Raw genomic sequence first — 25,999 nt, 5'->3', positions numbered from 1 at the left:
CCGCTTTGCTTCTCAATATTCTCTGGCTGGCCTCTGTTATTTTCTCCAACCGATAGGGAACCCACCTAAGGACTCTAAACGGGCTCTTGGATACCCCACAAGGGAAAGGGAGCAGTTTTTTCTTATAACATTGTATAAAGCATTTACTCATAAACAATATATAAATATCACATCAGAATTAAAAAGAACCATTCAAAAAACAAGTTCAGAAATTAAAAGTATGATTTTTTTGGGGGGGGGAAATCAGCTCTTATATATTACGTTCATGAAAACATGTATATACAACAAATATAGGTTGCTTATTCAGTTATCTCTTTAAAACTATGCATTAACAAATATTTGTTAGGATATGCCAGCTGGTACACACTCTCTCTTCCCCACCCCAACATATTTTACAACTTTTATCATATTTCTGGTGCGATGCATTTTAATATTAACTTTTAGCTGGTGAATTCTCCTAAGAATCCTGGAAATTGTAGCTTTTTGGTGCTCTGTGAGGGGTAAACTACAATTCCCATGATTGTTTGGGGAAAGTCAAATGTTTAAATATTTGATGCGTATGCAGCCTACCTGTTTGTTACACTTTTGCAATATTTAATTATCTACAATGTATTTCATTTATAAAAAAGGAATACCTAATGCAATCTGCATTTAAGAACAGTCCCATTTTTAAAATCACAATTGAGAGAAGTATTAAACTCGGAAATTCCCGGAATAGACTCTCTACACTTTTCATAACTCTGTTCTCTCTAGCTCCTCCCACGTGGTACACGCCTAGCCTCGCGGCACCCGTTAACTGCGCGCTGACGTCACGCCTGCGCTGCGCCTGCGCGCTGTGTCGGCGCGGGTAAATTAAAAGCGGAGAAGCGGTGCTTGCGACGGGGAAAATGGTTGCCGGCTGGGAAGCGTGAGTCGGTGGCTAACTCCACTCGGCGGGGGGAAGGTAAGGGCAGCTAAGCGAGTAATTAAGGGTCTGCGTAAGGCAAAGCACGCCGCGGCTGCCTCAAGCCTTTATCCACATTCAGAGGCGCCTTCACGGGGTGGGGGTGGGGCGGCGGGCGGGAAAGAGCGACTCTGCAAGAAGCTGATCGCTGATTGGCCGACATTGGAAAGGCTTGGCCAATAGGAGCGGTGAAGTGGAGAACTTTTGAAAGGAGCGACGTTGATTGGCGGGCACTGGCGCGAGAGCCGGAGGCGGGTAAAGAGATTCATGAAGGCGCGGAGCTTCTCCTTCGCTTGGCGGGGGACGCGCAGAGCCCTCGCGCCGGCGGAATCGTGGCTGCTGGGCTCTCTGAAGGGGGAGCTTGGGTTGTGGCAGGCAGAAACTATGCACATTGTGCCGCAAGAAGTAGCCTCGGAGGGAAGCTGCCTGCTGCACATCCTCATGATTTAATATTATGGCTTCTGCAGCTTTCAAGCAGCCTCTCTCAAACTTGGGTCCCCAAATGTTGCTGGGCTACAACTCCCATCACCCCTGACCTGGTAGCTGGGGATGGTGGGAGTTGTAGTCCACCAACAGCTCTGGACCCAAGTTTGTCTACGGAAAATTGGGGGAGCGACTGGGAGCTCCCAGTTACTCCTGCTGCTGATGGGTGGAGCTTATAGATAGAGGTGAGCGGTGGAAAGAGTGTTCTTGGGCTTTTGAAAAAGCTTTTGGCAAAGTACCTTACCAAAGGCTGCTGAGAAATCTTAGCAGTCACAGAATAAGAGAGGTCCTATTGTGGATCAGGAAATGGTTAAGTAGCAGGAAGCAGATAGTCGGAATATATGGGCTGCTCTCCAAATAGAGGGATGTCGAAAGTGGAGGCCCCCAAGGACTGGTGCTGGGACCTGTGCTTTTTTACTTGATAAATGATGTAGAGTTTGGAGTGATCAGTGAGGAAGCCAAGTTTCTTGATGACACTAAATTGTTCAGAGAGGTTAAATCAAAAAGAGATTGTAAAGAGTTCCTGAAAGGACCTCTAAGCTGAGGGCAGTAAAATGGAAAATGCAGTTCATTATGCAAGCGGCTGCATGTTGAAGCAATAAAATTAATTTCATGTACATGCTCATGCGGTCTGAAATGGAGGTGATATACCAGAACTGAGACCTTCCATTGAGCTATCCACCATGACCCCAAGACATTGGCCATTGTGTAGCAGCAGTGAAAAAAGCAAAATCCATTATTTACATATTTATTAAATTTGTCATTCACTTTATCATGCCTAGAGAAACCCAAAGTAACCAAACAAAGATACAGTGGTACCTCTGGTTACGAACAGGATCCGTTCTGGAGCCCCGTTTGTAACCAGAAAGGTCCGCATCCTGAAGTGCCAGGTCTGCGCATGTGCGCAATGCGATTCAGTGCTTCTGCGCATGCGTGTGACATCATTTTGCGCCGCCGCGCCAACCGCCGAACCCAGAAGTAACCCATTCCTGTACTTCCGGGTTCGGCGCGTCCGTAACCCATGACGAGCGCAACATGCAGCGTTATTGTACGACTGTACAATAATTCCCACATAGATACATTAAAACCATTGCAACTGCCTGGCAGGCAAAAACAGAAGATTGTCCCTTTTTTTAAGCCACCTGGTGGAAAGTCAAGGGGGAGAGGCTAAATTGGCTGTGCCAGGCGAGGAATTCTAAGCCTGGGTGCAGCCAGGGAAGCACCCCCCACCCCTGAATTCCTACCAGCCCCCTATTTTTAGGGACTCCAATTTAAGAAAATGGGGGGAAATGTTGTTCAGTCGTTCATTCATGTCCGACTCTTCGTGACCCCATGGACCAGAGCACACCTGTCTTTCACTGCCTCCCGCAGTTTGGTCAGACTCACGTTGGTAGCCTCGAGAACACCGTCCAACCATCTCGTCTTCTGTCATCCCCTTCTCCTTGTGCTGTCAATCTTACCCAGCATCAGGGTCTTTTCCAGGGAGTCTTCTCTTCTCATGAGGTGGCCAAAGTATTGCTTCAGGATCAGTCCTTCCAGTGAGCACTCAGGGCTGATTTCCTTCAGAATGGATAGGTTTGATCTTCTTGCAGTCCATGGGACTCTCATGAGTCTCTTCCAGCACCATAATTCAAAAGCATCAATTCTTTGGCGATCAGCCTTCTTTATGGTCCAGCTCTCACTTCCATACATCACTACTGGGAAAACCATGGCTTTAACTATATGGACCTTTGTCGGCAAGGTGATGTCTCTGCTTTTTAAGATGCTGTCTAGGTTTGTCATTGCTTTTTTCCCAAGAAGCAGGCGTCTTTTAATTTTGTGACTGCTGTCACCATCTGCAGTGATCATGGAACCCAAGAAAGTAAAATCTCTCACTGCCTCCATGGCCCCCGTGTATAAGATGCCCCCAAAGTTTGGACATTATTTTTTAGGGAAAAAATCTAGTCTTATACAGTGGTACCTCTAGATGCGAACGGGATCTGTTCTGGAGCCCCGTTCGCAACCTGAGCAGTCTGCAACCTGCAGCGCCGCTTTTGCGCATGCGTGGGTCATGATTCGGCGCGTCTGCGCATGACGTCACTGCGCGTGTCTGCGCATGCGTGCCCTGCCGAACCCAGAATTAATCCTTTCCGTTACTTCCAGGTTTGGCTCGTTTGTAACCCGTGCCGTTCGCAACCCTCAGCGAACGCAACACGAGGTATGACTGTACCTGGGAAAATACGGTACTTTAGGGAACCTATTTCAGCCCAAGGACTCCTTTCTCTCATGGGCAGCCTTCCAGTGATGGGCACAGGTGGTAGTCAAGAAGTAGGTGAGTCCAGAGAGGGGAAAGTGTGTGCAGCAATGTGACTATATCCTGTGCAGTAGGCTACACTCCAGCCACATAAATCCAGAGGTGTGCGAACACACACACACATTTCTAGGCAGGCAAAACCACTCAGAGAGGGCATAGGCCAGGAGTGCTGAGGCATGAAAGACATTAAACCAGTACTTTTAATTGTGGTCAGAAATGAACTGGAAGCCAATGCAATTGTTACCAAGGAATTGTAGATCTCATTAGCTGTTTTTTCCCTCCTAGCAACAATGAGTGCCTCAACACCGCAGTCTGCTGGCTTTAAAGGAAATGCCTCTTTCGACAGTATGTTTGTGTCCCCTGGCACTAGGCGACAGCCTCTTAGTGCCTCAGGCACCCCTGTGCTTCAAAACTGCCCTGGGAATGATGATGAGCAAGAGAGGAAGCAGCGTCGGCGCTCCAGAGTGGTTGACTTGCAGTTTAGCACCGAGTCGCCTCTGTTTATAAAGTCCCCGTCCAACAAGTGAGTGTGGTTTGCCCAAACATTGATATTGTGTGTGAGAGTTAGTGAGTGAGTGAGTGAGTGCGTGAGAGATTTCTTACTATACAGTGGTACCCCGGGTTATGTACTTAATCCGTTCCAGGTTACAGTATGTAACCCGAAAAGGAAGTAACCTGAACAATTGGTTCTGCGCATATGCAGACCGAGAAAAACAGCAAAAACCGCTCTGCGCACGCGCCGGGTTGCGCTTCCAGGTTAGCGGAGTTTGTAACCCGAAAAGTACGCAACCCGGAGGGTACGTAACCCGAGGTACGACTGTACTACACTGCTTTACTTGTTTCTTTGTTTTAGGCAAGCAGAAACATCATTGCCAGCACTTCCACAATTGTCAAATACTCAAATTGCAGATCATTATTCCACGTGCATCAAACTTTCAACAGAAAATGTAAGTAAGTCTAGCATCTGCTCATTAACTTCAAAGACACACCCTTATCAAGAGCCGCTCTGGCTACCACAGGCAGAACTGCTTGTATTCCGTGATTCCATATAAATGTAAAAATGCTTCTGAATCTAGATTTATACCTTCAGAATACTGACCATCTTTCCTCCTGCATAGCTTATTGTACTTATACATGTTAACTTGATTGATGATACAAATAAAGCAAGTTTTCATAAATTTCGTATCATTCAAGTGGGTTGTAGAATTAGTCCTTTCTTGGCACAGGATTTAGATGAACTTGTTGCAGATTCTAAGGTTGTTTACTGTAGATTCCAGGATGAAGAATGTAGCTCACAATAATGTCAACTTGCTGTTCCCTCTTCCAGAAAATCACCACGAAGAATGTATTTGGTTTGCACCTTATCGACTACATGACAGAAATACTCAAACAAAAGGACTCTGAACCCACCAACTTTAAGGTTAGAGGCCTTCCTGATGTTTTTCCTGTGGCAGAGAATGTGCACAGAAAAGGTTGGGCTTGATCTGCGTACCCACTTCTGGTAACTTTTGGAGAGTCCTGGGTTTCTTCCTACACTCCGCTTCGTTGAGGGTCATGTGTGGATGTATGTGTTGAAATGCTGCTATTCTTCCTAGTGTGGTCCACGCAGCAAATTTTAAAAATGCCCCCTCTGGAAGAGCTTGCTTACTGATCTACTGCAGAAAGATCTACTGATCTACTGTCTGCCACCACATTCTACCTAGCAGTACCACCCATTCATGTGTGGAGGATTCAGGTTGGATTTGCCAGACTTTGAAAGGCTAGTTCCGGGATGCCAAAAGCCATTGTGAGGGAAGATTTTGACTGAGGAACAACCAGGCTGGAAAGGAATAGTTGGGTATATTTAAATAATGGCTACTATTCCTGAAAGTTGGGCCAATCTAACCAACCTTAGTTTGTCTTAGTACTCTTTTCAGCCTGAGACAGAAGCCCAGAGTATGAGGAGGGCAGGTGGAAAGTCTGGGAAGCAAGGCAAAGAAAAGGAAGCTTTTTCTTATCTTGTTGACAAGTAGTCTGTAGGTTCATAGTAGCCCACTCAAAGCTTAGTTCCACTGTTAACTTCTTTCTTAACATTTCCCCTTATAGGTAGCAGCTGGTACCCTGGATGCCAGTGCAAAGATCTATGCAGCAAAAGTTGATGCTGTCCATGCAGATGTTTACAGAGTTCTTGGAGGGCTGGGCAAACATTCTGCATCTGCAGAGCCTGTGGATGGTCAGGATACAGGTGCGCTGCTTAACACAATGAGCTGAGCATGGGATTTGGAATAGCATGTGTGGAGAAGGCCCATTGCACAGCTATAGGCAGTGATGTGGGGTGGAAAAAAATCTGTTTCATTAGTAACTATGAATGGATGTCAAACAAGATAAGGCAGGTCTAATACTTGTGCTGTGTTGAGACTAAAACATACAATTGTTTTTGTTGTTTTACTAAAAAAAAAAGTAAAATAAACATGCTAAATTAGATTACTCACCAGGGCATCAGAAACTCTTACACTGGAAGCTGAAAATAGAATATTCTCTGGAAAAATTTTCAATTTAAAATTTCCCAGATCTACATCACTATTTGTGGGACACACAGTCCCTGATCAGTTCTCAGCATCTCTAGTTTTTGTTTTTATACGAGTGGGATTTGTATTCAACCACACAAATGTCTTCTTATTGGTATCCACCATATAAACTGACATTCACCCTGGATAATTAATTTGTATCCCTTATGGTGCCTCCTTTCTGGGAGAGCCTTCACAGCCTTGTGTCTCCGATACATCACCTCTGGGTTTTTGTTTTATTTTGAATGGGAGGTTGAATAACATCCAACTCACCAAAGACTTTGTGTTTGCAAGCAGCTCAACTTACCTGTGTCAGAAAATCCTTTCTCTTTTTATTTTTTTTATTTTTTATAAAAAGCTTTATTATTCGTCAATACAGCTATTAATACATTCGCATATTACAAACAAAATAAACTAACATTCACTCATTGTTACATTCACTCATTTTTACAACCAAAATAAACTAACATTCAATCATTTACAGAAAAACAACAACAACAAAAACAACAGATAAAGAACAGAAACGGAAAACAAACAAAAACAAAAAAACACTCGACCAGTCTTCCCTTGCATCCTTACATCTGTTTTCCCCACCACCTTTCATAGTTATGTTCTCTTCCCTGCATTTGTCAGTAGGTACAATAATAAATCTCATGTCATGAAAGTGACTTGCAGTATATTTTTGAGATAGTCAAAGCATAATTGAGGAGATGGGAAGATCCATTTGTGTAAAGGAACAGGAGAGATTATTTTTTTCTCACCTGTAAATGATGCAAGATAGCAGAACAGTTGGACTTTGTAACTGAGTAGTGTTGGAAAATACTTGCACCTGGATGATGATGATGATTACCTTGAGTTGTGACCATTCTTGTAGGTGGAGGGGTTGTGGATTCTGAGAGTTCCAAAACACATCTGAGCAAGAGGAAGCACCAGTACAAAACTATTGAACGGAATCTGAATAACATTAATATCTCCGATGAAGATCATAGGTGTGAGGTGAGAGAACCTGCTCCGAAGGACATTTCTCAAACACCCCCTTCCTAAAGTTGGCTAACTGCCTACAGCATCTGCTGGGAGAATAGTTGGAGAAATTAAAGCAGAAATCTGGGTGGTGGAGGAACAGCATGTTCATCTTTGTTGGTCAGTTCATTTCAACTATCCCGTGCTCCTGTTGGGATCTGTCCTTTTCATAGAACCATAGAACTGTAGAGTTGGAAGGGGCCTAGAGGGTCATCTAATCCAACCCCCTGCAATGCAAGAATTTTCGCACCTTTAGGGAGTGGAATGTTGTTCCACTGTTCTAAGTCTGGCATACAGCTGCACACAATGTGTAGAGTATCTGACAGAGTGAGAAGTTAGTGCTTTCTTGCCCATGGGCAGAGCAAGTTCACAGTCTGGAGAATGGAACTGGGTTGGTATCAAGGACCAGTAGCTTAAGCTGCCTTGACACATAGAAAGGAGTTGTGAGGCCAATGTCCATGCATGAAGTCTGGATGTATGCAGGGGAAAGCCTATCTATGGATATCTAAGTGCATAGACTTTCCACAGGAGTAGGAATCCTGCACCACTGGGATTCCAGCTAGTGTGGAAAGCATAGAGTTTTATATGTTCCCAGGCAGCCTGTAATCTTAGGGTGACCTCAGATCATTTCTACATGGGATGTGAAGGCTAGCATAACATGGTCAGGGGTGCCAACTTGAATAAAATATTTTTTGGGGGGGCAAGGAAGCCCTGCCCTTCATAATGGATCACAGGACATGGTGCATAGACACAATTTGAATCACAATGCCCATCAACTTTGGGGTGTTCCGGCCCCCTCAAATATTTTATTGGGGGGGGGGGTTTGAAGACTTAGCTCCTAGGAGTTGGCTCCTATGAACGTGGTTGTATGCTTTGTAAATTGTTGTAAAATGCCCTACGACCTTAGGGTGAAGGGCAAGTAATAAATTATTATTATTATTATTATTATTATTATTATTATTATTATTACCAATTGAAGCTATAGATGAGAAATCTATAGTTAAGGTGAGAAATCAGTTAATTCCATTTTTACTTAAAGATAAAGGTACCCCTGACTGTTAGATCGAGTCGCGGACAACTCTAGGGTTGTGCGCTCATCTCACTCTATAGGCCAAGGGAGCCGGCATTTGTCCGCAGACAGCTTCCGGGTCATGTGGCCAGCATGACAAAGCCACTTCTCACGAACCAGAGCAGTGCACAGAAACACTGTTTACCTTCCCGCCAGAGCGGTACCTATTTATCTACTTGCACTTGACGTGCTTTCGAACTGCTAGATAGGCAGTAGCAGGGACCGAACAACAAGAACTCACCCCGTCACAGGGATTTGAACCTCTGACCTTCTGATTGGCAAGCCCTAGGCTCTGTGGTTTAGACCACAGCGCCACCCGCGTCCCTTCCATTTTTAATTAATGAAGGCAAATCTTAATTTTTAGGGCTCAGCAAAGGATGCTTTTGTTTGTCCTTTGTTGTACTAGGGAGATAAAATATTTGAAGACCTAGTAAAGCATGGGACCTTTTTGTCTATAATAGTAGGTTCTTGCACTTCCTATAATATTTCAAAATGTGTTGCTGCATATTGAGGTATATATTTTTGATCAGTTGTATTACTTAATCACTGAAGAGGCTTGATGTAAAAAATATCTTATGAGTAAAACCACGTGCCTTTTTGCTATGGTGTGTGGAAGTGGGATGAGAAGTGAGAAGGAAATATTTGGTGGCTTCTGTTTCCTTCCTTTGATGTGTGATTAGCTTTACATGACATACTCCTGGGAACATGTTTGGGGACAGAGCCTGGAACCTTTGCTACTGATCCAAACAGTAAACGTTAAGCAACATCTGCAAAGTTTCATTGAACTTGATATTTGAACCTGAGCTCCTGTTGTTTCCCCCCCCCCCACTAGGTTGATCCCATGTTCCAGAGAACAGCAGCCTCCTTTGATGAGTGCAGTACGGCTGGTGTTTTCCTCACTATGCTTCATGTACACAGCTTTCTCAGTGAAGTTCTGTTTGATTCCATGGTCATCCCCCTGCCTTCTTCTACGACTGCTGAGTTGCCAACATCTTCTCATGTGAAAGTGACAGGCTTAAAGTGTAGGTGCTAACAGTTGCTAACTCTTTTATCTTCTTCTAGGTGCATAATATTTCATAGTTCTAGGCTGAGAACCAAGCCAGGATAGGATAGGTGGGATCACACACATATTGAGACCTTTCCATTTTGCAGTGATGGGAGTCATGCTGCTTTGCCTCTGCGGGCAGAGCCAGTCTGAGTGTTCACAGGAGCTAAGCTTTATAAAGAAAGAGATACCTGCAGGGCAAAAGGAGGTTTGGTACCACCTCTTCTTTCTACCTTGATTTGGTAGGGAGTAGAGAATGTTTGCTTCACTTAATGCCCTGGGGAAGAGATACCATGGGCCAGGCTCCAAAAATGAGTTTACCCTCAATAGAAGGCTCTCCTTTGTCCATCCCTTTGCAAGTATCAAAGAAGGAGCAGCTGTGGGTACAGCAGGTGCCTGTGTCCTTGAAGTCTGCAGGGAGTAGAAACTGAAGGAGTGGAGGGTTGGGGAGACATGGTACCAAGCCCCCTGATACCAGGGCCTCAGCCAAGTTACCAGTGATCAAGAATATAAATTACTACTGCAAGGATTAGGGGCCTATCAAGACCACCCATGAGTTCTCTTCGTCCAGAGTTCTCATCTGTGGGTGAGCATGGTAGCATAAGAGGAGTCTGGTTATGGCTTGGAATCTCCAACTCCTCTCTTCTTGTCTTCTTTTCTAGCCATCCTTCTGCAGTGTGCTGAAAAGCGCCCCATCTGCCCTTCATTGGCTGGCTTCTTATTTACCCAGTGGGACAGTGAAACCCATAATGAGGTATGTCAAGCTGGCTGTTACAGTGAATTAAGTGAACTGGTCACACAATGGGATTCAAAGCTATTTCAGTTTCTAGTCCATAATTGCCTGCATTTCATGGTGGTTGTGTGTGTGTGTTTAATATTTCTGAAGCTTCATTGCCAACCACTTAATCTTGCAGGCAGAGGTACCTATAGCCTCATAGTTGTAAATTGCTATTACGTTTAATAGGTGACATCTGGAATCTGATATTTAGAGGGTACCCTAAAAACGTATATGTTTGGGTGCTTAGTATAAAAGCACCATATTTTAAAATGTTCTTCATATCTTCATGTTCACCATGTGGGCATGGTAGCTTTATAGATGCGATTAGTCATTTACCTTATCTATATAGCTGGCATACATATCTATAGGTCAACTAACTTTTGTGACAAATTGTGACAAATTCCTTGGCCACTGAGGAAGATCTTTTGGAGACTGAAGCGAGTTTTGTTTCTACTTATTGTCACATCAGGTTGATGTACAGTGGTTACCTCGGGTTACAGACGCTTCAAGTTACAGACTCCGCTAATCCAGAAATAGTACCTTGGGTTAAGAACTTGGCTTCAGGATAAGAACAGAAATCGTGCAACGGTGGCGGCAGGAGGCCCCATTTGCTAAAGTGGTGCCTCAGGTTAAGAACAGTTTCAGGTTAAGAACGAACCTCCAGAACGAATTAAGTTCTTAACCTGAGGTACCACTGTATAGGCATCATTTTGGGTGGATGAGATGTATACTGTATTGTATTTTAGTAATTTAGTAATTTTTATTTGCCTATTCTTGTTTGTGGGATTAAAATGCATTTTGTCTTGTATTACATTTTAGCAGCTATTCGTATATTCCCCCCCTTTCTGTGTTGAAGTCACACAAATTATACACTAATTCTGTTGTCATTCTTCTCTCTGCCTCCAGAAGGATTTTCCTTTTACATTTTATTCTGTTTTTTTATTCTGTTTTCAGTCAGTGACTGCTTTGTTGGATAAATTTAAGAAGAGTGACCAGGCATTTGACATCAATGCAGAGACTGATAGTTACCCTGGAGACTATTCTGAGGACCTAGCAGAGAACGATTTTGATGCTGACATCCCGGACAAGACGGTTGAGAAGGACCTTGGGGAGTTCTCCAAAAAGCTGGAGTCATTTAGACTAACACCAGGAATGTTGAGGTATGTCCAGGTTTGGACAGTTTGTGTAGGAATCAGGTCTACCCTCTGGAACTCCCAGGTTTTAGCACCTGTTGAAGATCTTTTTCTTTCAACAAGCCTTCTAAATCCCAGTAAGTATTAGAATTAGATTTGAAGTTTTGGAGAATTGTTTTATGATCCGTACCACTGCTCCTTCAAGAAAATCATTTCCAGCCTTATGCCTCCAGTATATGCCCTCTGCTTTACTGGATGGAATGTTTCATAAATCTCAACTCATCCAGTGAGGTTTTGCTTTTGTCTTACTATACAGTGGTACCTCGGGTTAAGTACTTAATTCGTTCCGGAGGTCCGTTCTTAACCTGAAACTGTTCTTAACCTGAAGCACCACTTTAGCTAATGGAGCCTCCCGCTGCCGCTGCGCTGCAAGAGCACAATTTCTGTTCTTATCCTGAAGCAAAGTTCTTAACCTGAAGCGTTATTTCTGGGTTAGCGGAGTTTGTAACCTGAAGCGTATGTAACCTGAGGTACCACTGTATTTTAACACTTTTATAGTTTATTGTAGAGGGGTAATGTGGGGTTTACATTGGGTGTTGTTCTGTTGTATATATCTGTCTGCTGGATTTAAATGACTGTTTTATTTGTATTGTGTTGGCCTATGGCTTTCTTACTCACATTCAATTAAGAGTGGATTTCAAAGGTTTATGAAACTATGTATTATGTTTTCTCTGAATGTTTTTCTTCATTGTGAAATCACTTCAGGATGCTTCACAGGCAACAATTCATAAAAATAATTAAAATGGTGGGGAGAATTTAAAAAAATCTTAGGAAGCTTTGTTTTACAAATAGAATAAAATCTTGGTGAGAATGAATAAAACTGGTGAATTTTATAATCAGGTGTGTGTATGTACTTCTTCCAGAAAAGAAGTGGTTTCCCTGGGGGAAGGAGATGTCAGGTCCATGTCGTTTCATTTGTCCCTGAAGCCCAGCGAATATTCTTACTTCAGCCCCCGAACCATGTCCATGTGGGCAGGCCCAGAGCACTGGCGGTTCAAGCCTCACCATAAAGGTAAGGTTGTGAAGGGAGTCGTGGGAGTTCGTTCCCCAGCTTTCTGCTTGCATATTGACCTACAGCTTTATAGGTCCTGTGTAGAATTTGGAAATGCAAGTCTTCTCAGAACATGAAATCCACAGTTCATGCCTTTTCAGATGTGACTCAGTTAAAGCAAAGCATTTTCAAAGCTTATCCTGACCCTCGAATGAGGTTTGGGAGTTCCAAGGTGAGGTGGTATGTAGTAGAGATCGTCAAAAGACAACTGAGGCGATATTCAACGTTTTAGGAAGTGCACTCTGAAACAAGCACCACCACCAAATAAACTCTTGTTAACCTTCTGTAGCAGATCCAGCAACATCTTCCACTCAGTTGCTCCTACTCACTCTTCACAGGTGATGCTAACCCTGAGAAAGCAAACAAAAGAAAGGCTGCAAAAAAAGTATTTGAGATAAACTTTGAAGATGATATTGATTTTGAGCCTTACTTCTGCCAAACAAGGGTATGTTTTTAACTCTTGATAGGGGCGTATATGTGGGTGGTTGTTACACAAGATATTACTAGCTTTAAAAATAGTTTAATTTTTATATATATACAATAAAGGATAGTTCTTGTCAACTGCTGTTACCCATTACAACTTTGGAGAAGTCCCATGTTAAGAGAAGGTGAGCCTTTGAATACAACATGTTGAGGACAGTCAGCAGTAGGAGACGGAAACTAGAGCAACGTTGGTGGAAAACTCTAAATGAGTCTGACTGAACACAGGCTAGAATCTCTTTGAAGACCTATTCTGTGGTAGTGCAGGCAGTGAAAAAGTATTTTCTCTCTCTGCCTCCATTGCATCAGCAAGGAGCTGTTCAGTGGAGCTGTTTCAAGTGGTCAGGTCCGTGACATAATTTAGACCACTTGATAGCTCTCTGTGAACAAGTTGCTCAGCACTTTGCTGACTAAATCGCTCAAATCTGTCCTGACTTGGACACTACAGTTGATACAGGTCCAGTGGATGTAACTTTGGCCTCTGCTTATCCAGTGTAAATGGATACTTTACAAATTATATAGCCTGAGGATGTAGACTAGGATCCTTGAAAAGGTGAGATCTACTGCATGTATTTTGGATTCTTTCCCTTCCTGACTCATCAAAAGGGCCAGTGGGGGACTGGCTGAGTGGGTGGAGGGAGTGGTCAATGCCTCCTTAGAACAAGGCAGCATTCCAGCACACCTAAAGGTGACAGTTATAAGACCTCTGTTGAAAAAGCCCCCCCCCCCTTGAATCCCACCATATTATTGGATAATTATTGGCCAGTCTTCAAAATACCATTTAATACCACTTGGGGGCAAGGTATTGAAGTGTGATGGCTTTTCAGCTCTAGGGGTTTCTGGAAAAGACTGATTATCTAGATCCATTTCAGTTTGGTTTCAGGCCTGGTTATGGGACAGAGACTGCTTTGGTCTCATTGGTGACTGATTTATGCCAGGAACTGGACCAGAGGAGTTCTGGACCTCTTGGTGGCTCTTGTACCATCAACTATGATATCCTTCTTGACCACTTTGCTGAGATGGAACTTGGAGGCACTGTTTTCAGTGACTGTTCCTTCCTGGAGAGCATGAACCCAGAAGGTGGTGCTGGTGAACTTTGTTTGACACCTTGGCCATTGGCCTGTAGATCCCCTCAAGATCCTGTTCTGTCCTCTGTGCTATTTAACACTTAGGTGAAACCTCTGGGAAAGGTTTTCTAGAGTTTTGGAGTTTGGTGCTGATGATACCCAGCTCTTATTTCTCTTTTCCACCTACCGGTAAATCCAAAGAAGCTGTCTTGGTTCTAAACCAATGTTTTGTAAAGTGTGGCTCTGGGAGACAGCGTGTGAAAATTTCCATTATAAATTAAGAACTCTTAGCATAGCATATAAGCAGCCTTGATTTGATAAGTGTGAGCATGTATAATAATCATGCATTCTTTTTATATAATCAGAGTAGGTCTAAAATGCAAGCCAGTTGAATCAATGCAGGGACTGCAGTTTTGAGGAAGTATCTCCAGATTACTTTTCCTACCATTTGCAACATTTGTTCTTGCCTTCTTAGCTCACAGACTATTGGTGCATTGCCCTATACCATTGATTCCCAAACTGCAGTGCTAAGGTACTACAAGAGGTGCTGAAATGTGTGTTGATAAACGAAAGCATATGCAAATCAGATTTGATTCCAGTGCCAAGAATAAATTTCAGGTTTAGAAAGGTGATATTTGGATGGGAGTGATTGATTTTTCTATGGGCTACTACTTTTCTTAAACAGGCAGCTACTACTCTGTCCAAGTCAACCCTTGAAAGTCAAAACAAGAAAAGCAAAACTCTTCCTGCAGACTTCCACTATGATCCAGACAACCTCACCCGCCTCTTCCTTAAGCCAGCAAATAGGGTAAGCTTTCTCAATTCCATGCAACACTCCTGCCTTGCCTTCCCGTGTCATTTAATGCAATTTCAGCTTGGCTTGGTTATTAGTCAGCTGCTCTGGGCAGAAGGGTGTGCTGAGGCAATTTCTGGAGTGAGTGTGTTTTAGTTTAATGTTCTTTCCCATTAGTGACTGATGTCCTAAGTCACCCAAGTCTTTGGTTTCTGCAGCTGTCGAAGGTGCCACTGCAGGGTGACTTGTCCAGTTGCGACAGTGAGGTCAAAGAATATGATTACAACAACCCCAATGACACCTCCAATTTCTGTCCTGCATTGCAGGTAAGCTGCAAAGATCTACTGTGGATTGTATCCTTTCTTATATGAAGGTTTTTGGTGAGTCTTATAGAAGCTGGCTGTCAATCTGGGCAGAGAGGTTTAGCAGCCTTCCTATTGGTTAACAACCTCGGTGGTTTTTGTTGGTTCTGCTTCAGTGCAACATTATCTGAAGGACCTCAAAAGGCATTCAAACAACTGAGGGACCCTAACTAGAATAAGGAATAATCCCATATTGTCTGGATCTCAGAAGGGGGATAATATTTTGCAACCATGGCACACACAGCTTCTCTAGGGGGTGTGCTAAAAAAGAAGCAACAACAGACAACTTAAATATTAAAAAATACACAGCTACATAAAAAATGTTACATTAAACAAAGTTACACACACACACACACCAATATCAATTCATTTTCCTTCTGACACACCCTCCCTCTCAGCCTCTGAGTTCTCTCCCAGGGTCGAAACAAACTCTTAGCTCGCTCACAAAAGTCTTAAATGAAAGAAATTCCTGGAAACTGGTCATTACCCTACTTTGAGCAGCCTTGGCTTCCCCCAATAATCATGGGGACTGCAGCTTAAGTGTGCTGAGAGTTATTAGCAGACCCTGTTCCCCTCACAAAGCTACAATTTCTAGATTGGTTTAACAATTAGTCACTTATCCCAGGAAACTTTGGGAATTGTAGCTCTCTGAGGGGACTATGGGTGTCCTAACAGTTCCTGGTACCTTTAAACTACAGTTCCCAGTATTCTTTGGGAGAAGCCATAACTATTAAATTGATATAAGATTTTATTCAACTAAATCCAACTCGAAGGGACACAGGTGGCACTGTGATCTAAACCACAGAGCCTAGGGCTCGCTGATCAAATGTTGGTGGTTCGAATCCCCGCGACGGGTTGAGCTCCTGTTGCTCAGTCCCTGCTCCTGCCAACCTAGCAGTTCAAAAGCACGTCAAGTACAAGTAGATAAATAGGTACTGCTCCAGTGGGAAGGTAAACAGTGTTTCCATGCGCTGCTCTGGTTCACCAGAAGCAGCTTAGTCATGCTAGCCACATGACCCGGAAGCTGTTTGCGGACAAACGCTGGCCCCCATAACCTATAGAGCGAGATGAGCCTGCAACCCCAGAGTTGTCTGCGACTGGACCTAATGGTCAGGGGTACCTTTACCTTTTTTAATCCAAATCAGAGTAGACACATGGAGATGAACAGGCCGGAATTAGTCATGGTCATTAACCTCAGTGAGTCTGCTCTGAGTTGGACTAGGATTGAATACCATCTCTTGTGCTTTAAATGTTTGGGGTTGTGTTAAACTGACTTAGGTCTATTAATTTCGCTGGGTCTACTCTTGAGTAAATGTTTTGTTGTTGTTGTCATCGTCGTTCAGTCGTGTCCGACTCTTCATGACCCTATAGACCAGAGCACGCCTATTTTTCACTGCCTCCCGCAGTTTGGCCAAACTCATGCCAGTTGCTTCGAGAACACTGTCCAACCATCTCATCCTCTGTCGTTCCCTGCTCCTTGTGCCCTCCATCTTTCCCAACATCAGGGTCTTTTCTAGGGAGTCTTCTCTTCTCATGGTGGCCAAAGTACTGGAGCCTCAACTTCAGGATCTGTCTTTCCAGTGAGCACTCAGGGCTGATTTCTTTAATCGTGGATAAGTTTGATCTTTTTGCAGTCCATGGGACTCAAGAGTCTCCTCCAGCACCATAATTCAAAAGCATCAATTCTTCGGCGATCAGTCTTCTTTATGGTCCAGCTCTCACTTCCATATATTACTACTGGGAAAACCATAGCTTTAACTACCAGTATACGGACCTTTGTCGGCAAGGTGATGTCTCTGCTTTTTAAGATGCTGTCTAGGTTTGTCATTGCTTTCCTCCCAAGAAGCAGGCATCTTCTAATTTCGTGCCTGCTGTCACCATCTGCAGTGATCATGGAACCCAAGAAAGTAAAATCTCTCACTGCCTCCATTTCTTCCCCTTCTATTTGCCAGGAGGTGATGGGACCAGTGGCCATGATCTTAGTCTTTTTGATGTTGAGCTTCAGACCATATTTTGCGCTTTCCTCTTTCACCCTCATTAAAAGGTTCTTCAATTCCACCTCACTTTCTGCCATCAAGGTTGTATCATCAGTGTATCTGAGGTTGTTGATATTTTTTCCGGCAATCTTAATTCCAGCTTGGGATTCATCTAGTCCAGCCTTTCGCATGATGAATTCTGCATATAAGTTAAATAAGCAGGGAGACAATATACAGCCTTGTCGTACTCCTTTCCCAATTTTGAACCAATCAGTTGTTCCATATGCAGTTTTAACTGTAGCTTCTTGTCCCACATAGATGTTACTAGAATACAATTAGTAACTGTACTCTGTATGTGACCTGAAAGGCATAACTAATAATATTGTATGTGAAGACTTACAGCATCACTGAAACAATGGATGAAGAATAGGGAAATAGAACCATGAGTAAATCTGGATGTTATTATTGTTATGGTCATACGTAGTTTGGCTTACAGTGAAAACTAACAATTTCTACTTGGAAGTATGTACTTTGGGATTCACTGGGGATTTCTCCTGGGTAAGTGGGGTTAGGATTGCAGCCTTAATGAAATTTGGCTATGTGGACTACTTATTTTGGGAAATGTATTCCCCAATCGGTATTCTCTGGGCAACTTACAAAAGAGTTAAAACCACAAATCTGACTAAAAGAACAGCACATGATAAAATGCCAACCAAAAACATAACACCAGCTTAAGAGTTTAAAACTTCAAATTTCTGAAAGCCTGGGGTGGTAATGGGCACTTTGCTATAATTTGGGTACTAGACAAAATGGGTGCCTTCCTGGGGAGGGCATTGCACAGGTGCAGCAGCACCATTTACGAAGACTGTCTCCTGGGTACCTTTACCACTGAGAAAAGCCTCATAGGCACATCTTAGCATGTGGGGGCGGGGGGTTGATGTGAGAGAAGAAGCTGCAATAGATACTAGGCTCCAAAGACATGGCTTTAAAACATGAATTAAAGCAATTTGAATTGAGTCTGGAAGCAAACAGGAAGCCAATGAAACTGGGACTAAAACAGGAGAGATCCTACCTTCTGGTCTCCGTTAGTTCAGAGTGCAGAGGCTAGTTAACAGAAGCTTTTTAGCTATCCTTGGCCTCACATAGAGCAGTAACACAACCTTGACATTATCAGAGCATGGGTAATGGAAGCTAAGCTATCTGTCTGGAAGAGCCTATGAGCATGGATTGTCTAAGGTACTCTGTCCCTTGAATCCACTTGAGTCTCCAGTGACAATGATGGGGCTGTAAACCTCCCCCAATCTGTGTGCCTGACTATTGTGGCAGAGTACAACCCCTTCCACAACAGGCTGAACACTATCCTCCTGAACAGATGAACCATCCACCAACAGCACCTCTGCCCTGTTTGTACTGAGCTTCACTTCATTAGCTGTCACCCAGTCCATTAGTGCATCCAGGCACCAGTCCAGAACCACCTCCACTTCACCTGGATGAGATATAAAAGAGATAAAGCTGAGCATTGTCAACATATTGATGACTCCTCACTGCAGTCCCCTGGATGACCTCATTCAGATCTCTCTGGAGAGTTTTGCAAGAGCTCAGTAGAGTATGTCATTGGTTAAGCTTGCTTAAGGATTATTCCATTAGCTGGCTGTAGAGTCTTTAGCAAGTGGAACGAATGACCTCATTTGTGTTCATCCATGGGAAACCTTCTTAAAAAGCCCTTATGGAGTTGCAAACCAATATGTCTCAAGTGGTTAAAATCTTGAGGCAGCAAAAACATCGCTTTTATGTAGTTTTATCTCTAGTTTACACAGTTATTGCTGCCTTTGTCTCTGGTGGAGGAGGATACAGGAGATCTTATGGGACCTTTTTCTTATAGTACATCTAACTCTGGGTTCTCCAGTGTCTGAAGGCGTTTGGAAATCTTCCTTGTATTCCAAAAGCTTTCATATCCTCAGTATCCAAGAGTTCCTTTTATGCCTTAGCATAAAGATGAAATCCTTCAAGATAGATTAGTTTTAGAGAGGGGTGGGGAATCCGAGTTCAAAAAGTTGGAGCAGCTCTGCAGAAAAAGTTGAGGAGACAAGGAATGTTGCTTGAATGTGTGGGTGAGGGGCGTTGCGTGTTTCCTAGCTCTCCAGCTTAACTCTGACCCTGTTTGGCTTCCCTCCCTGTTTTTTCCCCTACTCAGGATGGTGACAGTGATGACGACGACGACGTTCCTGTGGACTTCATGGGCCAGAATGGGATGTTTGAAATGACAGCCTATCCTGCAGGAGAGGCAGGCCAGGAGAGAGAGCTCAATGGAGGCATCAACATCACCACCTATGGGGAATTGAACCTGCTGGCTGAGCCACAGAAGGCAAGTACTGGTGTAGGATGCATGGCCTGCAAAGCAGCTCCTTTCTTTAAGGCTTATGTCTGTTGTGCACTACAAGGGGGGCTGAGCTGAAGGTGTAGCACACATTTCACCTGTAGGGATATTGTAGGTGGCACTGGAACCTGGATGTCTCTCTGTGGCTCATGCTATGTTACTTTGAAAAAACTACAGTTCCACTCTGCTGCTCCAGGCTTTTGTCACACTTGCTGTGTCGGCCAAGGCTGGGGAGGGCTGGGGAGCCTCATGCTGCAGCCTTCCAGGGATCTAGCTGGCCCTCAGGACTCTTCCTAAGCCACAGCCCACGCAGGGCTTGCTTTACACCCACCTTGGTTGTCTTTGCCTGGCTGGAATGTGTCCTTGACCTCTGATAATGCTTCTTGTCTGCCTGGTTGGAGGATAGTGTGTGTGTGTGTGTGTGTGTGTGTGTGTGTGTGTGTGTGTTTGTTTAGAAATTAGGCTACTGCCCAAAGATAAAACTTACATTCATTGCTCCACCATCTTTTACTCTGTCTGCACCTCCCACCTCTGGTAGGGAGTGTGGCCCTCTGGATTGAAACACCTCCCCACCCTTGGCATATAAGGTAGTCTTGTGCCTAGATGGATCTGTCTTCTGCACGGTTCAGAGTCCTTGTGTTATGGTAGGGGTGGGGGTATATGCTTGCCAATTCCTGGTGAAGCTAGGAGGATGGAAATATAGTTCTCTCCCCTATTGGCTGGGCTAAGAGGTAGTTGGTATTTTCAGTGCCAAGATGATCTACGTGTTTATTCAAAATAAAAATTACAGTCACTAGCTTCCTCTGTTTCTGTGCTTTTTCTTATTGAACTCTTGGGTTTATTTAGTTTATATAGCAAGCCCAAGGGCGTAGGGAGTAGCTTGTGCCTTGATGCCATATGGGGCAGGGTTGAAGATTTGTCTTTCTGTGTTTACTGATGCCTTCTAACTGGATGGTCTTTGGCTAGCTCTGTTCCCCCTTTCTCTGCTCTTCTAGGTGAACAAGATTGATATTCAGTATGCAAAGACTGCCAAAAAGATGGATATGAAAAGGCTGAAGCAGGGCATGTGGTTGCTCCTGACGGATACCCAGACAAATCAAACTGAGCAAGAGGTATGCAGCCCCAGGAAACCCAGAATGCCTCTGCTGTTCTTACCCAGTGAGGCCTTGGCCCACCCACCATCCCAGACAGACAGGCTCTCATCCTGTTTTTATCTCAGCCAGCTTTGGTGGCACTCTTAACGTCACTTGCAGCCATTTGCTTCCTTGGTTTAGCAATACCAGCAGAAAACTGGAATTCAGGGCTGTGTGAACTCTGGACTTAAAGGCTGAATTCTGTAATCTATTTTAAAAATATCTAATTGACTTTGCTAATCACAGGGAGGACCACAGTGCTATGCAGGGTACTAGAAATCTTACTCACCCTCCTCCCACCCCCTAGTTCTGGCTCAAGCATGTCTTTGTAAACATAAGGATTAGAGCAGGGGTCCCCAAACTAAGGCCCGGGGGCCGGATGTGGCCCAATCACCTTCTAAATCTGACCCGCGGACAGTCCAGGAATCAGTGTGTTTTTACATGAATAGAATGTGCCCTTTTATTTAAAACGCATCTCTGGGTTATTTGTGGGGCATAGGAATTTGTTCATTCTTTTTTTCAAAATATAGTCTGCCCCCCCACAGGGTCAGAGGGACAGTGGACTGGCCCCCTGCTGAAAAAGTTTGCTGACCCCTGGATTAGAGACTTGCTGTGTAATAAAGCCAGAATTCTCATAAAGCTGAATTCTGAATTGTATGTTACTGCAGTACACACAGGATTGCACTCCTATGGCTGTATTTCATTTAATGCTGCTTTCTGCCTTTGCATTTTCCTGCAGTTGGCACACACCCTGATTTTAGGCAGAGAATCTGTCATAGCAGTAATATAATACTTAATATTTATATAGTACTTGCAGGTGTTCAAATGGTAATCCTTCCAACAACCTTCTGAGGTAGGTAATATTAAAAGCACTGGACACATGGTACAGAAGTTTAAAACATGACAGGATCTGCTTCACAGGCTTGCAGTTTGATTACTAGGTGACCTTTTAAGATTTCAAACTTACTTACACAGAATGAAGTCATGGAGAAAGATGCTAACTCTTCAGTCGTATCTGGCCAGAAAGTCTTCAGCGGCGTTATCAAGGATCTGTGTCACAGGTACTTCAGGTCACCAGGACTTTGACTAGGATGCCAGGAAAAGAGACACATTTGCACCCCAATATTTTGGCTGAAGCATTGGAGCCAACCACCACAGGGGTCCATTTAAAGTGTGCTTCATATGTTGGCATTGGCTCCCAAGTTGCTGAATGTTTCTTCAATTAGTCATCAACTTTTCCTGTTTGCAAAAATAAAATAAAAATCAACCTTTAGTCACTGACATGATTGTGCTCTACAAGTGGAATGTTGGTTGTAGAATTTAAAATATTTTTAGAACCATGCTGTAAGTTCTTGCTGTGTAGCTGAGAGGATGAATTCAAAAGAAGGCATAGACTGGGATGCAGCAGGTCTTCCTGTTTTATCCCATTGCAAAATAACCCAGCTTTGAGTAGCTGTCTTGCTGACAACCTGCTAAGGTAGTCAAGTCATAACTAGTACTGACCTAGCCTTCCACCAGAACACTAGAAGTGCAAAGTACTCTTAATAGGTAAAGGGACCCCTGACTATTAGGTCCAGTTGCGGACGACTCTGGGGTTGCGGCGCTTATCTCGCTTTATTGGCCGAGGGAGATGGATGTAAAGCTTCCGGGTCATGTGGCCAGCATGACTAAGCTGCTTCTGGCGAACCAGAGCAGCGCACGGAAACGTCGTTTACCTTCGCACTGGAATGGTACCTGTTTATCTACTTGCACTTCGTGCTTTCAAACTGTTAGGTTGGCGGGAGCAGGGACCGAGCAATGGAAGCTCACCCCGTTGTGGGGATTCAAATCGCCGACTTTCTGATCGGCAAGCCCTAGGCTCTGTGGTTTAACCCACAGCGCCACCCGCGCTCTTAATAGTATTCATGTATTCCTAGAAGGTATGTTTAAGGCTGGAGTTGGGTAATAGTTCATAAGAGAACAAAAGTGGCAAGCTTGTCTGGGTGGCAAGCTTCTGTTTCCAGGGGTGCACACATTTCTTTTGCTCCACTGTTGCTACTGGTCAAACAGGTTTGGTACTGTAGGTTTCTGAACAAATAGCTGCCAAATCTGTTTAGTAGGGGGGAAATGAGTTTGTGCAATGCAAGATGTGAGCTCTCTTATTAACAAAGGCCACATTCACTCAACCCTATGTCATAAACCATGGTTTACTGTAAATGTTTTGGATGTGCTCCTATTTGGTTCCTTCTTACATTGAGCTGGAAGCCACACCCTGAGCATCAGTTTACATGTTATGCTTAGCCAAGACTCATGGTTTGTTGCTGCTGGCCTGACAAAGAGGGAAAAGCAGGGAGAGTTATTTAGCAGCATGTAATGCTTGTTAAATAGTAGTCCATGGTTTGTGGCATAATGTGATCATGCCCAAAGTATTGGATCTACTTCTCAGCTTGATTTTTGTCTTTCACAGACTGCCTTCCACGATGGCAAAGAACTTGTCTGCACCACTGGCATTTGCTTGCCTCCTGCATCTGGCAAATGAAAAGGTACGTGATGAAGACAGGAACTTGAATAACATCAAGGACAAGTTGGAGAGAATGGGCTCTTTCTGGCCTACACAGGCAGTGCAGTGATAAGCATCTCGGCCTTGGCAAACAAGTCCATCATATCTTCTTTTCCGCTCTTGCTGCATATGTGGAAATTTCAAAGCTTGATATGTTTTTTGATCCCTGTTTCCCCTTTGTCTCCAGAACCTGAAGCTAGAAGGTGTGGAAGACTTGTCTGAAGTCTTAGTGCTGCAAGGAGATTAATGTGTGCCACTGGGGCAGAATAAGAAAATCTTGGACAACCTAGGATGGAATTTATATCTAACACACAAACACACAACCCTCATAGACTGAGGAGGCCAACAGCAGCATCAGTACGTGTTCTTGATTTAAAAATTTGTGATTCCAAGACTTGAAACTATGGGAAGTCAGGAAAAGAGTGCCATTAGTGTTTTAATTCTCTTCTGAATTCTGCAACTTCCCTCTCCCACTGTCTGATTGCGATCACAGCTAAGAACTGCCAGATGTATTCAGTTCGCTTTATTTTAACATGAGTATTTAATTCCTGTACATATAAAAACTCCTATGTGTCTTTTTGCTCTCTTCTTATAACCGCCTATCATTGAATATATGAATGTACTGATATATTTGTACAAATGTGTGTGCTTTTTGTAAGTAATAAACAATGTGACCCTCCACATCCTTTTGGAATTTTATTTGTGTGTGAGAAAACTAACTGGTGAACGGGCTAGCACGGGTATCTGGACTCAATAGCACCAGGCCTATACAGGAAATTAAAAGTACATTCTCCACAACAGTCTATTGATGTTTGTTGTTAATTTCTTTTTTCTTCTAACTTGTTTTTAAAATCTTTCTCTTTTTAACTTTTTATGGTGTTATTGTTTGGTTTGGTTTTTCTATCATTGTAAACAGTTGCGATGTATTCCTTTGATACAGTAGTATATAACTATTTTTATAACTAACAATAGATAAATGGGCTTCTCTGTTTCACTTGGACCTTATTTTTCTAGTGTGCAGTTTCACTTTTGCTCTGGCTAATGCCCTTCTGTTTCACAGCAATGCCTATCTAATCACATGATGCCTGTTCACACACTCTTGCTTAGTTACTCAGTTGGCAAATCATGCTTCTGCTTTATCTTGAGGTTTCATGTTCTGTAAACGTGGTTTGTGCCAGCCTCTATATATGTAGAAACAAGGGTGGAAATGTACCAAAGCATGTGAGTTTTAAGGAAATTCTCCACTCATCTTGGCACCTGGCTACATTTCTAATGCAATAGTGAGAACTGAGAAGGTTCATGTGATCATAGTTCATGTGATTGTTCTACTGTCCCCATAGATCTCAATGATCTCATTTTAATGGCTTTCTCATTATTGCTCTGTTTAACTTGGCACGGCACCTTATAAACTTTTTACAATCTTGGATGACTCATGTTGCTTCAGCTTCAGAGCTGGAAGCATGCATGGCAAATTCCACTGACTTCCAAAACGCATTACTGTGATTACCACAATCACTGAATTTATTAGGCAGGGAAATTTAGGTGGCAACATAAGGTGAGGGGAGATTCCTTTTAAATGTGCACATATTCCTTGGAGAGTATGGGACCCTCAGCCCTTTGCATTTTATGCTCAAGTAAAGTTGCTGTCTGTGAAGAATGTTATGCTGTTGGGTTTTTTCCAGATTCCTCCTTGTCCTTGGGTACCCAAGATGAGAAAACCAAATATGTCCCTTTCCCACTAATTACCTTTTTTACTGTTCTGACTGTATTTTAGTGTGCTGTAAGCTGTCCTGGCGTGGGTGGCGCTGTGGGTTAAACCACAGAGCCTAGGGCTTGCTGATCAGAAGGTCGGCGGTTCGAATCCCCAGGACGGGGTGAGCCCCCGTTGTTCGGTCCGTGCTCCTGCCCACCTAGCAGTTTGAAAGCATGTCAAAGTGCAAGTAGATAAATAGGTACCGCTCCGGCGGGAAGGTAAGTGGCGTTTCCGTGTGCTGCTCTGGTTCACCAGAAGTGGCTTTGTCATGTTGGTCACATGACCCGGAAGCTGTACGCCGGCTCCCTCGGCCAGTAATGCGAGATGAGCGCCGCAACCCCAGAGTTGAACACAACTGGACCTAATGGTCAGGGGCCCCTTTACCTTTTTTAAGCTGTCCTGGGATGATCCATTTTATGAAGGGAGGGAGGGACAGAAGTGAAATAAATGGGGCCCAATCTCCAGGCTGGTTTATGTGAGCCAATCCCACCAAAATGAATAGTAGATACGCATTGATTTATTAGCATATCTCCAGTTAATTTCAGTGGGGCTGGCTCACAAAAAACTTGCCCTCGGCACCAAATAAGTCTGCGTCCTCAAAGCCGCTAGCTGACTCTCAAAGTTGAGCTTTCTGGATTTCGCCAGAAGATCTTCAACCCAACCGACATGACTTGTGAATGGGCTAATGAGGCCTTGTTTATTCCAATTTAATCTTATTGCTCACAGCCTGGCTTGCTTTGCTCAGGTTTATTGTGTGTTCAGGTTTATGTAAGTGTTATGAAATATCCACTAACTGTTTTGTGACTACAGCTGCCTGCCAAGCATTGTGCCAGTTTATGGCTCCACACCCTTTCACCCAGTTGCTTTGCTGAAAGACCTCCCACTTCTCTTCCCAACCCCATCCCAAGACTATAATCAGGGTGGGTTTAATGGACAACCCAACAGGAGGTGATACTTGGTTTCAGTGTAATGCCCTCAACCGTCCCTTATTTGATATAGGTGCCAGTGCCAACCGGCATGCATAGAGTGCTTGAGACAGATCACAGAGGGCTGGTGAAGTGGAACTGGCCATTTCAACTTGCTGTGCAGGATTGTGTT

At 43.7% G+C, this 25,999-nt stretch overlaps 1 protein-coding gene across 1 annotated transcript; it reads left to right on the top strand.

Moving 5' to 3' along the window:
- The first annotated feature begins 871 nt into the window (after positions 1-871).
- Positions 872-23,735, top strand: NCAPH (non-SMC condensin I complex subunit H). Its single transcript, XM_033159020.1, has 18 exons — positions 872-943; positions 4,005-4,242; positions 4,573-4,666; positions 5,047-5,139; positions 5,805-5,943; positions 7,140-7,261; positions 9,187-9,376; positions 10,062-10,153; positions 11,132-11,337; positions 12,234-12,382; positions 12,760-12,866; positions 14,654-14,776; positions 14,980-15,087; positions 19,294-19,464; positions 20,472-20,588; positions 21,585-21,670; positions 23,056-23,131; positions 23,336-23,735. Exons 2-18 carry the CDS (start codon positions 4,010-4,012, stop codon positions 23,393-23,395), a joined length of 2,166 nt encoding a protein of 721 aa, XP_033014911.1. The 5' UTR covers positions 872-943; positions 4,005-4,009; the 3' UTR covers positions 23,396-23,735.
- The last annotated feature ends 2,264 nt before the right edge of the window (positions 23,736-25,999 follow it).

Source organism: Lacerta agilis, chromosome 8 (genome assembly GCF_009819535.1).
Source record: "Lacerta agilis isolate rLacAgi1 chromosome 8, rLacAgi1.pri, whole genome shotgun sequence".
NCBI lineage: Eukaryota > Metazoa > Chordata > Lepidosauria > Squamata > Lacertidae > Lacerta > Lacerta agilis.
Note: the sequence above shows the minus strand (reverse complement) of the source record. Positions and strands in the feature narration are given on the sequence as shown.